Source organism: Haliotis rubra, unplaced genomic scaffold (genome assembly GCF_003918875.1).
Source record: "Haliotis rubra isolate DU_JTF1 unplaced genomic scaffold, ASM391887v1 Scf263, whole genome shotgun sequence".
NCBI classification, from domain to species: Eukaryota; Metazoa; Mollusca; class Gastropoda; order Lepetellida; family Haliotidae; genus Haliotis; species Haliotis rubra.
Window position 1 is genome coordinate 1,016,228 of NW_025766703.1, and position 17,584 is coordinate 1,033,811.

The 17,584-nt window shown below is 40.4% G+C and overlaps 1 protein-coding gene across 5 annotated transcripts in view; it reads left to right on the forward strand.

The window, feature by feature from the left end:
* Window positions 1-17,584, forward strand: part of LOC124280256 — a 119,142-nt gene that overhangs the window by 51,011 nt on the left and 50,547 nt on the right. The window contains exon 1 of one of the 5 annotated variants that reach the window (XM_046716154.1): window positions 13,368-13,537. The exons of the other annotated variants lie outside the window; for them this stretch is intronic. Coding sequence (XP_046572110.1) covers window positions 13,435-13,537 — 103 coding nt within the window. The 5' untranslated portion in view covers window positions 13,368-13,434. Of the gene's footprint in view, window positions 1-13,367; window positions 13,538-17,584 lie in introns of those variants that run through there. 5 annotated transcript variants of the gene reach the window in all.

The following is a 17,584-nucleotide window of genomic DNA, read 5'->3' on the forward strand; positions in this document are numbered from 1 at the left end:
TTATCAGTGAAGGAAACAAAGTTACGATTGAATGAAGACCCACATTCGATAGTTTTTCATCACGTTGAGCATGTGAAGAATATTTCTCCCTGCAAGTGTAACATAGCACTTAATGCCATTTGTTTTTAAAAATACCATATGTAAAGGACATGTATGTTAGATGTATTGAATCTAGGAAGTGTTTTCCACAGTTTACACTTGAAAAATGTGTCAGTAAACTCTGGAAGATGGCAATGTACAATTGCACACAAGAAAGGTAAAAGTTGCTAGCGAGGGGAAGCGGCACAATTCGAGTTCACCTGTGATAATAAAGAGAGATGGAAAACTCTCCAGATGCTGCGGAAATATCTCAAGTTCATCCCTGTTTCTGTCTCTCAACAGAGGAAATAGTTTTACCACAGTGACTTGTGATCAGGCGTTAGGAAAATAGTTTTACCAGTAATGTGGTCAGGTTTTTGGAAGATAGTTTTTAAGGGAGGTGGCTGTTTATTTGTTCAAAACTCTTTTCCGCTCTGGGTTAGAAGTGGACCCTGGGAGTGGTGTAATTAAACATAAATCATTATGAAATTTTAGATAATAATTTGTTTGTGGAACTTTGTTTATCTTTTGTTGCTGTGGCAACCAAGACTGACTTGTATTGCATATGGCCGACATGATAAGATGGTTAATTAGAAAAATCTCTTATAAATAATTATTTTGTGCTTTTTAGTGTAACTGTCACACCACTTCATACATGAACATTAACTAAAATAAGGTCATTTAGAAAATAAGCTCTAACTGTAGATATTATTTTGAATTTGGAACATATGGCTTGAACTATTTTGCATAACAGTATTATTTTGTAGTATTTCACTCTCAAACACTCACTCACATTCACACTATCATTCAATTTCTTCACTCACTCACTCACTCACATGGCGTAAAAGTATGTCAGCGCTTTGAGCATGCAATGTGCATGGATAAACCCGCAATATAAATGGACTATTATCATTATTATTATGTTTTTCTGGTAGAGGAACGACCTTATTTTTCCCACTTTTCGCTCACTTCCTCTGACAAACCTTGAAGGATTTTCAAAATCTGTGTATTTATATATATTTTTCTTATCACATTCTTCAGTGCGGCATAACACTAAACTCACTCACTCACTGTTAAAAGTTGTTTTTTCTGGTAGAGGAACGACCTTATTTTTCCCACTTTTCGCTCACTTCCTCTGACAAACCTTGAAGGATTTTCAAAATCTGTGTATTTATATATATTTTTCATATCACTTTCTCTCAAGATTTAATTGCTGCTATTCTGGGAGAAGAACATGACTACAGATGTATTTAGCTAACTGATATGTCATAATGAAAGTTCCATTCCTTTCACCAAGTATGATAAGCAGATTCCCCGGAGTTGGGCAGTTTTAAACTGATATTTCTGTAGCAAGGGATGATGACTGAAGTTCAAAGATTCTCTTAAAAATATTTTGGTGTCATTACGCTTCGTACATTTATAGGCTTTGGGAGGAGATTTAATGAAGAGAGGAATTGTGGGAGGTATGTGTGGGTGATGGAAGAGAAGGAGGGGTGATGGAAGAGAGGGAGGGTGATGGAAAGAGAGGAGGGTTGAGTGGGACTTGATGGGGAGGGACAGACTATGGGGGGGGAGAGTAAGGACAGTTGATAAACCTGACATGCAGGGAGGGAGGGATGAGAGTCAGGAGCTAGGGTGGGGGTTGTACTGGAACATGAAGGGGGTCGACATCAGACTGAAAGGGGGTGAGTAAGGACAGTCGCTACACCTGAAACTCAGGAATGAGGGAGTACATGGGGGTTGGCATAAGCTGGGAGTGTGAGGGTGTCCCAGGATGTGAGTGAGTGAGTTTGATTTTTCGCCGCTTTTAGCAATATTCCAGCAACATCACGGCGGGGGACACCAGAAATGGGCTTCACACATTTTACCCATGTGGGGAATCGAACCCGGGCCTTCGGCGTGACGAGCGAACGCTTTACCCACTAGGCTATCCCACTGCCCCCGTCTCAGGATGTGTTCGAGTAGGGTGGGTGAGAGTTAGTATAGGAGAGGGAATGATGCTAGACCCTCTGAGAACAGCAGGAGAGGGGGAGAGGATGGGGAAGTTGGGATGTAGTTAGGAGATTGGAGTGGGAGAGGGTGGGGTATAGTTGGGGGGCAGAATGTTTGAGGGTGAGCTACACCTTTCTCAAACCAGCAGGAGTGGGGGAGAGGATGGGGAAGTTGGGATGTAGTTAGGAGATTGGAGTGGGAGAGGGTGGGGTATAGTTGGGGGGCAGAATGTTTGAGGGTGAGCTACACCTTTCTCAAACCAGCAGGAGAGGATGGAGTTGAATGTAGTCAGGGGATCGGGGAGAGTGCTGAAATACAAGGGGAGGGGTGGGATGATTGAGTGGGTAAAAGGGGTCAGAATAGAGAAGGGGGGAAAGGACAGATGCTGGACCCTCTGAGAAAAACACAGGAATAGGTACTGGGGGTTGTAGTTGGGGGTCAGAATTAGAGGAGGTGAGAAAGATAAAAGCTAGGAAAACAGCAGGAAGGGGTGAGGAAAGGAATCAGGATGGAGTTATTGGGTGGGGTATAGTGGAAGGTCATCATGTTTGAGGGGGAGCTACACCTCCTGAAAACAGCAGGAAAGGGGGTGAGGATGGGAGTCGGGATGTAGATGGGGTGGCGTATAGTGGAGGGTCATCATGTTTGAAGGGGAGCTACACCTGAAAACAGCAGGAGATGGGGTGGGAGGAGGGGAATCAGGATGGAGTTATTGGGTGGGGTATAGTGGAAGGTCATCATGTTTGAAGGGAGCTACACCTGAAAACAGCAGGAGATGGGGTGGGAGGAGGGAATCAGGATGGAGTTATTGGGTGGGGTATAGTGGAAGGTCATCATGTTTGAAGGGGAGCTACACCTGAAAACAGCAGGAGAGGGGGGAGGAGGGAATCAGGATGGAGTTATTGGGTGGGGTATAGTGGAAGGTCATCATGTTTGAAGGGGAGCTACACCTGAAAACAGCAGGAGATCGGGTGGGAGGAGGGGAATCAGGATGGAGTTATTGGGTGGGGTATAGTGGAAGGTCATCATGTTTGAAGGGGAGCTACACCTGAAAACAGCAGGAGAGGGGTTGGGATGGGAGTTGGGATGTAGATGGGGTGGGAGAGAAGGGTGGGGTGGGGTCATAAAGTTTGAGGGGGAGAGAAAATAGGAGCTACACCTGAAGACAGCAAGAGACAAGAGAAAGGTGGGGGATGGGGAGAGAGGGGAGGCATATATGGGGGTTCATACTGTGGGAGGGGGAGAAAAGACAGAAGCTAAACCCTTTGAAAACAGCAGGTACCTGTTTTTAGTTTCTTCCATCTGGGTAGCTGTAAGAAGAGCGGAAGTCTATGAGAGTGATTGGGAGGGGGATGTAATTAGAACCACATTCCTTCCCTGGACAGAGAAACAGACAAGATTGAAGATCCCCCTGCTGACAGCTGGTCTTGAGGGGCTGACAACGTGCATCACTCCACATCTCATCGGCAGTTTTTTAAAGTCATTTTAGACCCACAATTACTTTTTAAGATACAACAGCAACGCTTGACTTTATTCTAACACATGGACCAGATTTATCTAGGCCGAGCCTGTAAGTCTGGGAGGCATGGTTTTAACTCTAAACTAGTGGGGAAGTGTTGTACCTCCAGGATCAGAGAATCTTGTAGTCAGACATATGCTCGTATCTTGAAGACTATGTCCGACATATGAACTGAGGTTTGTTGTAAACCTACTAATCATGTTGACCTATAAAAATATGTAAGTAAATATTTTGATTTTTAACAAACATGGCAATGGATTTTTAGTTACAAATGGCAAACTCAGAAAACTGGTGAAGTAATGGTGGGGAGGGTACAGGGATGTCAGCTTCTTCCTATTTGTTTTGCATATCAGAAACAAGGTAGGTTGTTTCAACCAATTGGCCCCATAATATTAAATCTTCCCAACCTTTCACTTTGAGACCTTAGAAATTATCTCTTTTTTAAAAAGTTTTTTCTATTTTCTAGTCTTTGAATGGCATTTGATAGAATTGATACACATTAAGGGAGAATAGAGTGAAATATGAAAAAAAGGAAAAATCTGAAGTTAAGGTTAAGGTGTTGTCTGGGATCATTTGGTTAAGATATTCAAGACAGAAATCAGTCAGACTAAAATTCATCACTGGATACACTCAGTTGATTGATGGAGAAGAATGGGGGTGAGTGAGTGAGTTTAGTTTTACGCCGCTCTCAGCAATATTCCATCTGTATGGCAGCGATCTGTAAATAATCGAATCTGGACCAGACAATCCAGTGATCAACAGCATGAGTATCGATCTGCGCCATTGGGAACCGATGACATGTGTCAACCAAATCAGCGAGCCTGACCAACCGATCCCGTTAGTCGCCTCATACGACAAGCATGGGTTACTGAAGATCAGTATTCTAACCCGGACCTTCACGGGTCGGAGAAGAATGGAGTCTCCAAGAATTATAAAAATAGAGTCTCCAAGAATTCAGAAGTACTAGCATACAATTGTTGGTTGTTTTATATCACACTCAGCAATATTCTAACCATATGGTGCCAGTGTATATAAGTGTGTCTAGACTAGACAATCCAGTGATTGATATTGAGAGGCTTGAACCAAATAATCAGGATATGATGGCATGCCTCAACCAGGTCACGGAAACCTGTTGGTCGCTTCCCATGAACACCGTGGTTTGCTGAAAACCAGTCATAATCCTTCACGAGGACATCTGGGGCAGTCATAATCCTTCACGAGGACATCTGGGGCAGTCATAATCCTTCACGAGGACATCTGGGGCAGTCATAATCCTTCACGAGGACATCTGGGGCAGTCATAATCCTTCACGAGGACATCTGGGGCAGTGGGGTAGCCTTATGGTTAAAGTGCCTGCTTATGTCTCACCTAAGATCCGGGTTCGATTCCCCACATGGGTTCAATGTGTGAAGCCCATTTCTGGTGTCTCCTGCCATGGTATTGCTGGAATATTGATGAAAGCGGTGTAAAACATGACTCCCTCACTCACTCCAAGTAATCAGGATATGATGACATGCCTCAACCAAGTCACGGAAACGTGTTGGTCGCTTGTCATGATCCGCATGGTTTGCTGAAAACCAGTCATAATCCTTCACTGGTGGACATATGGCCGTGAAGATCCGGGGTAGAATTGGTATTCAGCAACCCACGCTTGCCACAAAAGGCGACTATGCTTGTCGTATGAGGCAACTAACGGGATCGGGTGGTCAGGCACGCTGACTTGGTTGACACATGTAGCTGGAATAGTGCGGCGTAAAACTAAACTCAGACATACGTCTTGAATTACTGGACTCAGACTCGATGGGACTGCCGTTAGAGTTAAGTACCCTTTAACATAAGAAAGCACAAATTTTGTTTATACAATTTATTTTTTATAGTAAAATTTATTTGAACAGAATATCTTTGATAGGAATTGATAAAACAGTAATTACTGAATTAACAATTAATCATATTTCACAAAATATGTCTAATTTTCAAATAACAAACACTTTCTTTCAGGGATTGTCAGTGAGATATGGGACGGGGCTGTGACCAATCTTATCTCTGCCGAGTAGGCAGTCATTAAAACATCAATTCCAACCACACACCTCGATAAATATAACATACTACTGAAAAGAAGTAAACGATAGCTTTTTGGCATATGACCTCAAAAAGAATAACATATGACTGCAAAGACGAAAAGGATAACCTTTTTGCAATTGACCATTGTTAATCTGTGATTGTGGTGACAGAGGGAATTTAATCATATGAAAAAAATCAGGTGGATCAATAAATATTCTTTTTGGCCATGACAGATTAATGAACGTCATGTGAAGAAATCAAGTGGTGTTTAACCTCTTGGGAGCAATATGTCTGTCAACCACCATAAATTATCTCATGATATCAATAAAGTCTACCCCTACATGCATTTATCATTACAAACAGTACAGAGCGAACAGTCTCATGTTAAAAGATAAGGTGTGGTATTTCAACCAGATAGGTGTTCGTTTGCCGAGATTAGACACATTTGAAACCGAGGAAAGATTTATCTTTAATGATATGATGCATTTATTACCCAGTGGCATATCTATTCTCTTTTTGATTTGGTTCCTGATATCGACATTCAGAATAGAATAACATTTGATGTCCATTTTATGTAATTAACCTAGTAATTTCGGCACTGGGTAAGTGGAAAAGTCGGAATTCGTTCAACAACAAGCACAGGTGTGTTCTGAAGGATATAGGTCAGATTCTTCGAGAGTGGCTTCAACACCGATGATAAAAGCGGACAATTAAGCCGGTTATATGAGTTATTATTGCTGTGATCTTGATGTGAGATGTACAGAGTGCACAAGAAATGTTTATGATGCATATTTCTACATCTTGATTATTTATGTTGATTAGATTTGGCTGCTGTGAAATATGCTGTATAAAGGGTTCACTAGACTAACAACTAGTCTCTGAAATAAATATATTTTACAGAAAACACAGTTCATAATAAGAAAATAGAATGAAAAGGAGCCCTGAGACCCTCTTCATTTTCAGAAATTGTGGAAATCTAGACTTGCCACATAATCTAGAGCCGCCTCCGTGGTGTAGTGGTTAGAGAGTCCGCCTGGAGAGCGGAAGGTCGCGGGTTCGATCCCCGACCGCGTCATACCAAAAGACGTTTAAATATGGTACTTGTTGGTCCCTGTCTGGCGTTCGGCATTAATGCGTACAGCAAGGACTGGTAGGCTCGGAGTCAGTATAATGTGTCTGAGTGGGGTATTCATGCTTCACTGCGGCATGGTATCTCAGTGGGCTAGCACTATAAAACCAGCTTAAGTCTGGGCTAGTACAAGCAGCCACACATACACACACACACGCATGCACGTCGTCATATGAGCGAAATATTCTCAAGCACGACGTTAAACCCAATTTCACTTCACCTCACATAATCTAGACTTGCATGGGCTTTCTTGGATATATTTGTTTCAGGGTCTGTATGACAGAGTAAGGGTTTCCATGGGCTTGAAAAGGCCTGAAATTTGTACATGTTACCCCCAAAAGGTCCTCAATTTGTTTAGCCTTGAAATTTAAGGCCATAAGTACCTGTGATTTGCCCTAAAAAGGCCTTATATTCAGCAAGATTTGTCAGGAAATCAATGCATAATAAAGATACCTTGCAATGAAAGTGGGTGTTAATTAATATCTATCGCAAAGTAAAACCTTTCTAGTGCAGCAATGTAGCTAAGAGTTATTTCCTGCTGATGGTTGGTCCCACGTTTGACCAAACCTTGTGTGTATTCAACAACCTATGTGTTAATATGTGTTTCTATGGTTCTTTAAAATTGTTGATTGGGTCCTGAAAATCCCCTTAACTTTGATCGCTGATAATCTGTACGAACCCTATGTATATGACCGTAGATTAGCCGATTTCATAGATAAGCCAAGGTCAAAACTTGACCCTTAAAATCAGTATCAAGAAGGTATGTATGATATAAGATCCAGACCACTAGCATTCAAACATCTTATCGTCATGATCTGGAAACAGTGTATCAACAAATCTGTTTTGAAAAATACTAGTACATCCGGCTGTTTCACTATCTCCTAGTAAAGCATGTTCTTCGTATACCTGGACTTATGTTTGTTATCTACTTTATTAATTATTATTCGTAGCGCTACGACTATCGTAAGTCAGTGTTACATAATAGGAGGTAGGAATGCTACGAGGAAAGGTACGAGATCTTAGACTTACGAGAGCTTTGTGAAACCAGGGCCCAGGACTTACGTTTGTTAATATCTAGTTTATTAAATTTATTCAAAATGTCATTCAATAATGTTAATATTTATTGCAGTGAAAAAGGCAAAAACAAATTTGATGACAGTGTAACCTTTAGATAAGCCAGCCCATTTTACAGAATGTAATTTTTAGTCCTCAAATTTGGCTTATCTGCTGTCATGTTTTGTGCATGAAAGGTTTTTCATTAGAGTTAGTGAGTATGGTCTTACTCAATGAGCAATATTCCAGCAATATTCCAGCAATATTACAGTGGGGGACACCAGAAATGGGCTTCACACACTGTACCCATGTGGGGATTTGAACCCGGGTCTTTGGCGTGACGAGCGAACGCTTTAACCACAAGGCTACCCCACCGCCCCATTGCAGAAAATGTAAAAGGAGGTTATCTGTTTTATTTCGCTATTGTTGGTCAAACGTTTGGACATTAAAACTCAAACATTATTAAGCTTCACCATGAAATAACAAATTTTTGCAATTACCGGACTAAATGGCATACGTTCCTTGAACAGATTTGTTCATCTGCTATTTGCAGTTTTAACATACAACTGGAAATGTTTTTTATTATTAATGTAATAGCTCCGGGTTCGAATGCCGGTGGAGATACCAAAATTTGTGTCCTGGGTCTCGTGCTATGTTTGAAGGAAATTGTTCTGGAAATCCTGTGGTTCCTGTGTTTTGGATTGACCACCAGAGGCAAGTTTACACATGGCACATCGTCATGGAAACGCATTCAGGAAATGACAGACATTGTTTACAGGTTTCCAAACAAATTCAAGATTTTGAGATGCCTGCACAATTTCAGTCAAACTTTTCAAGTGGAGAGTTTGACAAGTTAGTGCTGGTGCCTCATCTCCAAAACATGATTTGCCCGAGTTTCTCAGACTGTGTATGTTTTTGGAAGATTGTGTGAAGATATTTGGAGCCGCCATGGTGTTTCATTAGTGGATTACCAAGAGTTTTCATGCTTTGGAAGAAAGGATTCAGATGTCTCGATGATTACAGATTCACAAATATTACACGCTACAGACGCTATAGATTTGCAAAAAGTGTCCATTTTGGAGCCAAGAGACTTTCTAAATGTGTGTGTGTAACTGGATCATTTAAACCACATTTTGTGACGCTTAATCAATATCTTAGATACCAATTAAATGTTAACATACAGAAGTATTTTAATAACACAATGTTGCCGTGAATGGTAACGTACAGAAGTATTTTAATAACACAATGTTGCCGTGAATGGTGACATACAGAAGTATTTTAATAACACAATGTTGCCGTGAATGGTGACATACAGAAGTATTTTAATAACACAATGTTGCCGTGAATGGTAACGTACAGAAGTATTTTAATAACACAATGTTGCCGTGAATGGTAACATACAGAAGTATTTTAATAACACAATGTTGCCGTGAATGCATTGTTAAACTACAAACACAGAAACAGTTCTTTGGACAAATTCGGGATGTGAATATCATTTTGTTGTTGTCATCCTAGTAAATGTGGGTTTTGTTCATGGGAGTTGTAAGACTTTGTTTCAATGTTCTGGGAAACCTCCTCAATGGATGTTATCAGTTGTTTGCCACATTGTAGCATCCTGGTCTGCGTAGATGTGATGAGAGGTGTGTGTTGACACGGACTCTCCATGCAGCAGAGAATCCCCTGAAACAACACACCCATTTTCTCCAAGCTGGAAGTTTTCAGGAAATTGAGCCGACCAGGCTGTGGCATTGTTGGAGTGAAGCTTTTGGGCTACGTGCTCTGGTGACATAACATAAACTGTATGTGATGGAATTTTGTGACTGAGTGTGTGGCCTTGAAAGATGAGGAATTCTGATCTGTGGAATTTTGGAATCATATTTTTAAAAATTGATCAGTATGTGTGAAGAAGAAAGATTACAAGTTTCTTCTTTAAAGGGATTTGGAACTCACTGAAAATTTTCAAATTATTTTGTGAAAAATTAAGTTGAACATGTTGAAAGAAAAATGAATTGGAAATGGGTGGGTTTTTAGCACAGTAGTGACATTTGGAAACAAAATCAGGTCATTATGAAGAGATGGAATCGGCTCACGCTTTTAGCTGAGATAAATATGCTGAGTGTATGATGGCCTCTTGTGATTGTTCCTGGAAGCAGGGCCATTAATCAGCTTTGTGGTGCAGGACGTCTGAGGTGTAACTACAAGCACTCTACAAAGGCCCTCCTAAGTGTCTATCGTGATGGGAGAGAGACACTGATGAGCGGCACAGAACTGATGAGAGACACAGAGCCGATTCCATACCACGGCTGAGGAAGGAAGGGAAAGTTATTCGATAGCTGGACAGAAACATCCCATTCTCAAAATACCAACAACTTCCCCGAGGTGATTTTTCCCCATCAACTGTATCAGTTGTCGTGGTTACGGTAAAGAGTGTGTGCAGTGGAGGTGTCTTGCTGCACTATTTCTTGTGAGGTCGGAGGTCGTCTCTGAGGTAGTTCCGTGGTCAGGTGTGGGCAGAGGGTTTAACACTGACCTCGGGCATGGCGTTGCATGTGGAAAACATGCTTTGAACCCTGGTAAATGGCATTCTGGAAGAGGACATTTCCCTGTTGTCTTGAAGAGGCGGCGCCAATGGTGGGGAGAGTCTTGTGAAGTCAGCTCTCCCTGGATATGCTACAAATATTACACACTGGATTGCGCTTGCGTAGATTCTTGAGGATTTTGTGTCATGGACAAGGATTCACATCCTGACTACATCTAATTCCGTGTGGTGAGTTGTCTGTTTTTCACCTCAACCAGTTCGGAATCCATCAGCGTCATATCAATCACCAGAAACATGAATATATGAACTTTGAAGTATTGAATAACTGGATATTTTTTTTAATAACTTTTCCAAGAACAAGACATAACAATTTAAAGGTCCAACAGTTTGTGTCATTCTAAAGAGCGGTCGTGGAGGAAACAGTCTGTTCAACTACTTCTCAATAGCTTGACGGATATAAAGACAGTTTGACCCAAAACTGCACAGAACTTGTTTAAGTGGCAGAGAGTTGTTCGTCAACCTGGAAAAGATATTTACAGGTTACATATTTCTTCGTAACACTTGTCAGAGTCGGTAAAGTCTAATTTTGGAATTCCCAGCCTTCTGTTACACCTTGACTCAACTGTTGTTGTCCGTGATGTAATCGTGAGTGTTTCCGTGAAACGTCTGTTACTCATTTGGAGAGGAAAAAGACGTCACTTGAGACCAATCTCACAATTATGCCAACAATACTGTCTGATTCATCGGCAGATATTTGTCGTTTGTGACTAGTGGATAGGAAAACGTTATTTGTGACTGGCAGACAGGAAAAGGTTTTGGAAACACGTGGATTCAGTCAGGTCTGTTGATAAACATATGTGTACTCGACAGACAGCTAATCTTGAATATCAGATTTCAGTGACATTTTCTCAATGACATTACACAGTGAAGCACTTCTGGAATAATGCTAAAACATCTAATGGACACTGTTAACGACTGCTACCAGATTCATGACAGTTATATTCTCATACAAAGTGACACTATTTCTACTAAATCATGCTGACCATTATTGTCGGTAAATAGTATATATTTTTGCTAGGAATTTCTCTGTTTTCTGGAATGACTTTAAGGCTGAAAGATTAATATCATTTCATATCATAGTGATATTTGCATCCGGAACCAACCTGGATGTTTTCTTAATTATCTTCACCTGGCGTTAATGATACCTAGAGAGAAGTCCTGTGAAGTGATCACTCTTTCCAAGACGGCGCTAAAAACGGCACACCGATAATTACCTTGTGAAGGGAAGCTGGAGAATCATCTAAGACTAGAGTTTATTATCACATCTGGAGGAGATTCAGATAGATCATCTGATACTGGGTGAATCCTCAAATCCTATTAATTTGTTTAAATTTTATTGACGGTGCTCTTAAATTGCGACCAGAAAGAGATTCCTTGAACCTGTAATAGGAACCTTTTTAGTGAGGGATGTTTTGACTTTGAATCAGTTTTAATTGGGTACCACCACAGAAAAATAACTTTATACGGTTTGGATTTTCTCCTTCAATAGTGGATGATTTGGATGAATGATTTTTAGACTTTAAATCTGTATCATCACTGAAAAAATAGATCGTCACTCACTATTTATTTCATCAATAGTGGAGTCTGCACCGATGAAGGCAGGATTCTAGAATCAGTAGCATTGGTTAATTCAGTCAGACGTGATCAATGTGCGACTTGTAATTAGAGACGTCTCAAGTGTCTTCCTCACAACTACTGTTACAAGTGTACCGATTAACAGTTGTCCTTGTCCAAGCATTGATTTCAAGGTCAGCGATAACGAGATGACTGGCGGTAATTATCAATAATCACTTCCGGGTGAGCGTAATTGACAATCAGCTGAAGAAGCCTGTGGATGGACTACGAAGTCAAAGAAGCTCCTCACAGCTTTAGTGTATCAAAGGTGCGTGTTTATTCTGCTGGTAATATTTTCCAGACGACACATCTTGTTCCAAACAGGCTAGCCATGCAGGATATAATACCCACTGTGTTTAGTGTACGTGATTTGTTGTGCTGGGTTCTTGGTGCTCTGACATGACAGGACTTCTTCAAGAGGGCTGAATCCTCAAAGATGGGTATTTAATGGCAATGGAGAACACCTTTGTGACTAGGAAACAGGATTTTCAGATTTTAGAAGTTGTTTTCCTTTCTCAGGACTGGAGATTGGCTGGGAATTCCTACTCTGTCGTTACAAAGTGTGGTTGAAAAGGGGACAGTCAAAGCAAGAAATATAAAATATATTCAATATCACACACTCACAGACCTTGTCACAGACTAGGATCTATTCCATTGGATATTCTCAAGGACCTACATTTATTCAAGTTGTAACAAGATCTGCATTGGCAGATTGTCGCATAACAAGGACCTACATATATTCAAGTTGTACCAATATCTGCATTGGCAGATTGTTACGTAGCAAGCACCAACGTTGTCATATATTCAAGTTGTACCAAGTTTTGATATTGACATCAAGGATCTATGTTGTCATATATTCATGTCATACCAAGTTTGGATATTGACATATCGAGGATCTACGTAGCCATATCTTCACTTCATATTTCAAGCTGTACCAAGATCTCTGTTGTTGGAAATTCGCAAGGACGTACATTGTCATACATTCAAGTTGTACCAAGATCTTCGCTGTAAGATATTCACAAGGATCTACATTATCATATACTCAAGTTGTGTCAAGATAGAATATCAACATTTAAGGATCTTTGTTGTATACTCCAGTTCTATATTGATATATCAAGGACCTACATTGACATATATTCAAGTTGAATCAAGATTGGATATTGTCATATCAAAGACCTAGTTGTCATATCCTTGCTTCACAAGAAGCACCTTGTCATATCCTTGCTTCACAAGAAGCACCTTGTCATATCCTTGCTTCACAAGAAGGACCTTGTCATATCCTCGCTTCACAAGAAGGACCTTGTCATATCCTCGCTTCACAAGAAGGACCTTGTTGTCATATCCTCGCTTCACAAGAAGGACCTACGTAACTTATGGCACCACAGCTCAATGAATGAAAAACAGGGAAAGTCAAGTTCCAGTTTTTGGCGGTTTGCCAAAATGTGGCCGCGGAGACGGAAGACGCCCAGTGCAGCCACGGTTCAGACATCAGGTCGGCATATTCTACATCTTCTTTTTAACTTACACACAACGCTGCATTGTTCTAAGCACCGAGAGAGCTGGTCGGGCCAGGATGTTGCTGTCTGGTATAAACACAACTAATATATGGGCTGTAGGCATGACGAGGGGATGATTAAATGTTTATGACTAAAAACTAAAATATTACTAGAGGGGTACTTAAATGCATGAACTGTTGATAATTGGGGATGCGCTGAGCTGAAATGGATACTGGGATAATAAGATAACGCTTTGAAAGGACATTTTTGAGGACATATGTTCTTAATTTACTTATGATTGAGGGCAAATTGAAAATATTTTTAGATTATTTGTCTTCAAGAAATAGTTTAACGCTGAAGTGATGACACAGATCATTACGTTTCTGTTGATTTTTTTGTATTCTCCATTCTTCGTTTCCATAGAAACTAGATAAAGTATGGACTAATGTTATTTGATTTAAAGATTTTCAAGATTCTAATTTGTTAATATTGATTATATTAATTATGTATTATCTATATTCTAATTTGAAGTAAGTAATACATATATAAGTATAAATAAACTGTATAAAAATATAAATATCACAGTTATTTTAAAATAAAATTTTACATTAATCTTACAGCTTGATACTGTCTCAGATATTTTTGGTAAAAGAAAAGAAAAATAGGCAGAGAGATTTTCTTTTAGATTGATTCATTTTTTTCAAATATTAAGCAGATTTTAACGCCAAAAATATAACCTGACCTAATTACATCTGTGCCAGTCCATGCCAGGTGAAAAAATTCAGTCCCTCAGCAGATGGTAACATAGTGATAGACATTCCTGCTTATGAGTTGATATCACGGGCCTCCCTGTTACCTGTAAACGCATACAAAGTATTCAGACTGCAAATGGCAGGTCAAAACGTAAACAATGCAGAGCTTTTTTCAGTCTAAGGGCATATTGTTTTTCAGACCTGTTTGCAGACAAGGTCTCTGCTTGTCTGGGCGCGTGGCATTAATTTAAATTTTACTGGTGTCCTGTAAGTGTAGGATTACATGTTGACTGAGGCTTGGCTTTTACGGCTGCATGGTGATTAACAGTAAATTAATTGGCGTTTATAACAGGATAATTCGAAACATGTAGAATTACGGCTAAATTTTTAATGAGGATATCTCTAAGTTGGTGTGAAACAGACCGGTTGATGATGGGTTTCATATGTCCGCCCATGGGATATAGGGCTGTACACTTGCACAGGTCTGTCTGTAAGGATATGTTTGTTACTTTAGATTATAATTCATGGATTATATTCATGCTGATCAGTTTTTAGTCACTGCATTTTTAACATAACATGTCTTGCAACATTTTGAGTGTGGGGCGTTTGACTTTTTCATGCGGCCCTTTTAACTTTCTTGCATCCCTTTTTACTTTTCCGTTTTGGGGCCCTTTTGTCATGCAGCCCTTTTCGCCTGTTCCCTGTGGACAGGGGATAGAAGCAGAGGTGTGTCTGAATCTGTGTCTGAGTGTCTGTGTGTGAAAAACCTGAGATCATTTTTTTTTTTTTTTGCACCAATGAAGATGGAACAAATATTTTTTGCTCAGACAAAATGTTTGCCATCCCGGAATATCAACTTCCCCTTGCAATGCATTATGGGAATGATATATTGTAGTTTCCAAATTTGTGTCTGGTCCTCTGGAAACTGGTTAAGTTAAAATTCAGTCAGCTTTTAGCAAATTGGTTTCAAGAAAATATGCTATTGGAACAGGAAATAATAATTAATTTGCGTAAATTTAATTAAAAGTATCGATTAAAGAACTAATGCTTCTGAAAAAGTTGAAAAAATCACAATCAGAAAACTCCTTTCTTTTTATGCATGTGGAATGCTGGTTTTATCTGTTGTACCAGATTCTGATGCTTGTTGGTTTATGGGTTCTATACATCTGTCACTTCTGTATCATCTCCAGAATCTTTTATGGATATGGGTTCAAAACCCGGCGCGCAGTGGGAGAGCTGGCTAAGAGCGCCAGGCTAGTGATCCAGCGGGGTTGAGGTGCCGGGATCGAGCCCACCTGTGACCGGGTGTAAAACCTTGGAGTCAACTTTGTGTGCAGACTCTTTCAGTGTTGTCACAACCCCTAGTGTACAGTACACAACCCTGTGCACTTAAAAGAACCCACGAATCCGTTGGTATATGACCAGATGGTGGCCACATGAATACGATGCAAACACCTAGTTTGCGGGTGCAGTCAACTTGGACAAAGTGCTGTGACTATGTGTCCCAGTCCACCCAACTGTGAATGGGTACCTCGTTAGGATGAGAAAGCCACAATAACTCGGGTGCCCAGTGGCAGCAAGAGTTGCATACTCCCAGGGAGTTGAGATTGATAATATCCGATGTGCCGCTTGAGATTGACATCCAATGGTCGAGGGGAAAATACCAGCACCTTGAGCATGCACCAGTTGCGTGGATATATACATATACTATAATAAAAAAACCAACTTCTTAATATTTGATACCCTCCTGTGAAAATTCCATGTAAATACATAAAGATATAATAGAAAGAGGCAGTAGGGTAGCCTAGTAGTTAAAGCATTCAGCCAAGACCTGTGGTTGATTCCCCACAAGGTTGCAAATGCACGAACCCGTAAAGATCCAGGTTAGAATAGATCTTCAGTAACCAAAGATTGTCATAAGAGGCGAATAACGGGATCAGGTGGTCAGGCTCGCTGACTTGGTTGACACATGTCATTGTATCCCAATTGCGTAGATCGATGCTCATGCTGTTGATCACTGGATTGTCTGATCCAGACTCAATTATTTACAGACTGCCGCCATATAGCTGGAATATTGCTGAGTGCGGCGTAAAACTAACTCACTCACTGCAATGCACAAAGAGCATTTCAGGTGTCACCCGCCATGAAATTGTTGAATATTGTTTAAAAGCAGCATAAAACCAAACTCACTCACTGAATAATGAATGATAAAAGGCTAAGCGGGGAAATATTATGTCCTGCACTGTATAAAAAACACATGATGAGAACGGTGAATGGTTTTAAGTGACTCGCAAGTCCCAGATAAAAACTCAACCTGTGACCCCAACAGGTGATAAACCTACAATAACGTTTGATGTTTTATGATGCACTTTTCTTTGGGTGACTGATAATTGTGCCCTTTCTGCTTAGACGACTTTTAATGAACTGCAACGCAGTATTTCGAGATCGCACTGTTGTGTGTTGACTAGCTGGAACAAATACGTACAGTTGTGATGAATCACTATTTGGGTGGCCGAGCGGTTTAAGCGTTTGTTTGTGATGCCTTAGGCCTAGGTTCAGTGCCCCACACAGGTGCATTTTGTAAAGCATATTTCTGTTGTCAAAGGGTTTGAGATTGCTTGAATATTGCAGTTAGCAATGCTCTTATTCACCGTTGATACATTCATTTAATAAAACCATTTAGATACCAATGAAATTTTGGGGTAGAATTGAACTTCAGTAAACCATGCTTGTTGTAAGAGGCAACTAATGGGATCGGGGGATCAGGCTAGCTGACTTGGTTGACACATGTCATCGGTTCCCAATGGCGCAGATCGATACTCATGCTGTTGATCACTGGATTGTCTGGTCCAGACTCAATTATTTACAGATCACCGCCATATAGATGGAATATTGCTGAGAGCGGCGTAAAACTAAACTCACTCACCCCCATTCTTCTCCATCAATCCCTCCTTTTCCAACTGAGTGTATCCAGTGATGAATTTTTGTGTCATCGTATCCCAACTGCATAGATCGATGCTCATGCTGTTGATCACTGGATTGTGTGCTTCAGACTCGATTATTTAGAGACCGCCACCTGGAATACTGGAATAATACAGAAGATGCTGTAGAAAAGTCAGTAGAGAATTTGTCATCCATAAAACATCCTGCCTTTATCATTGCTAAAATTCTTCTAAAATGCCAATCAAAGAGTTGCATCAAATTGTCCTCAGAGGTTAAATATTTTGCTTTTGTAAAATAATATCTGGATTTTAATCGTTTCATGAAGTAGAAACACTTAGTTCCCTCTGA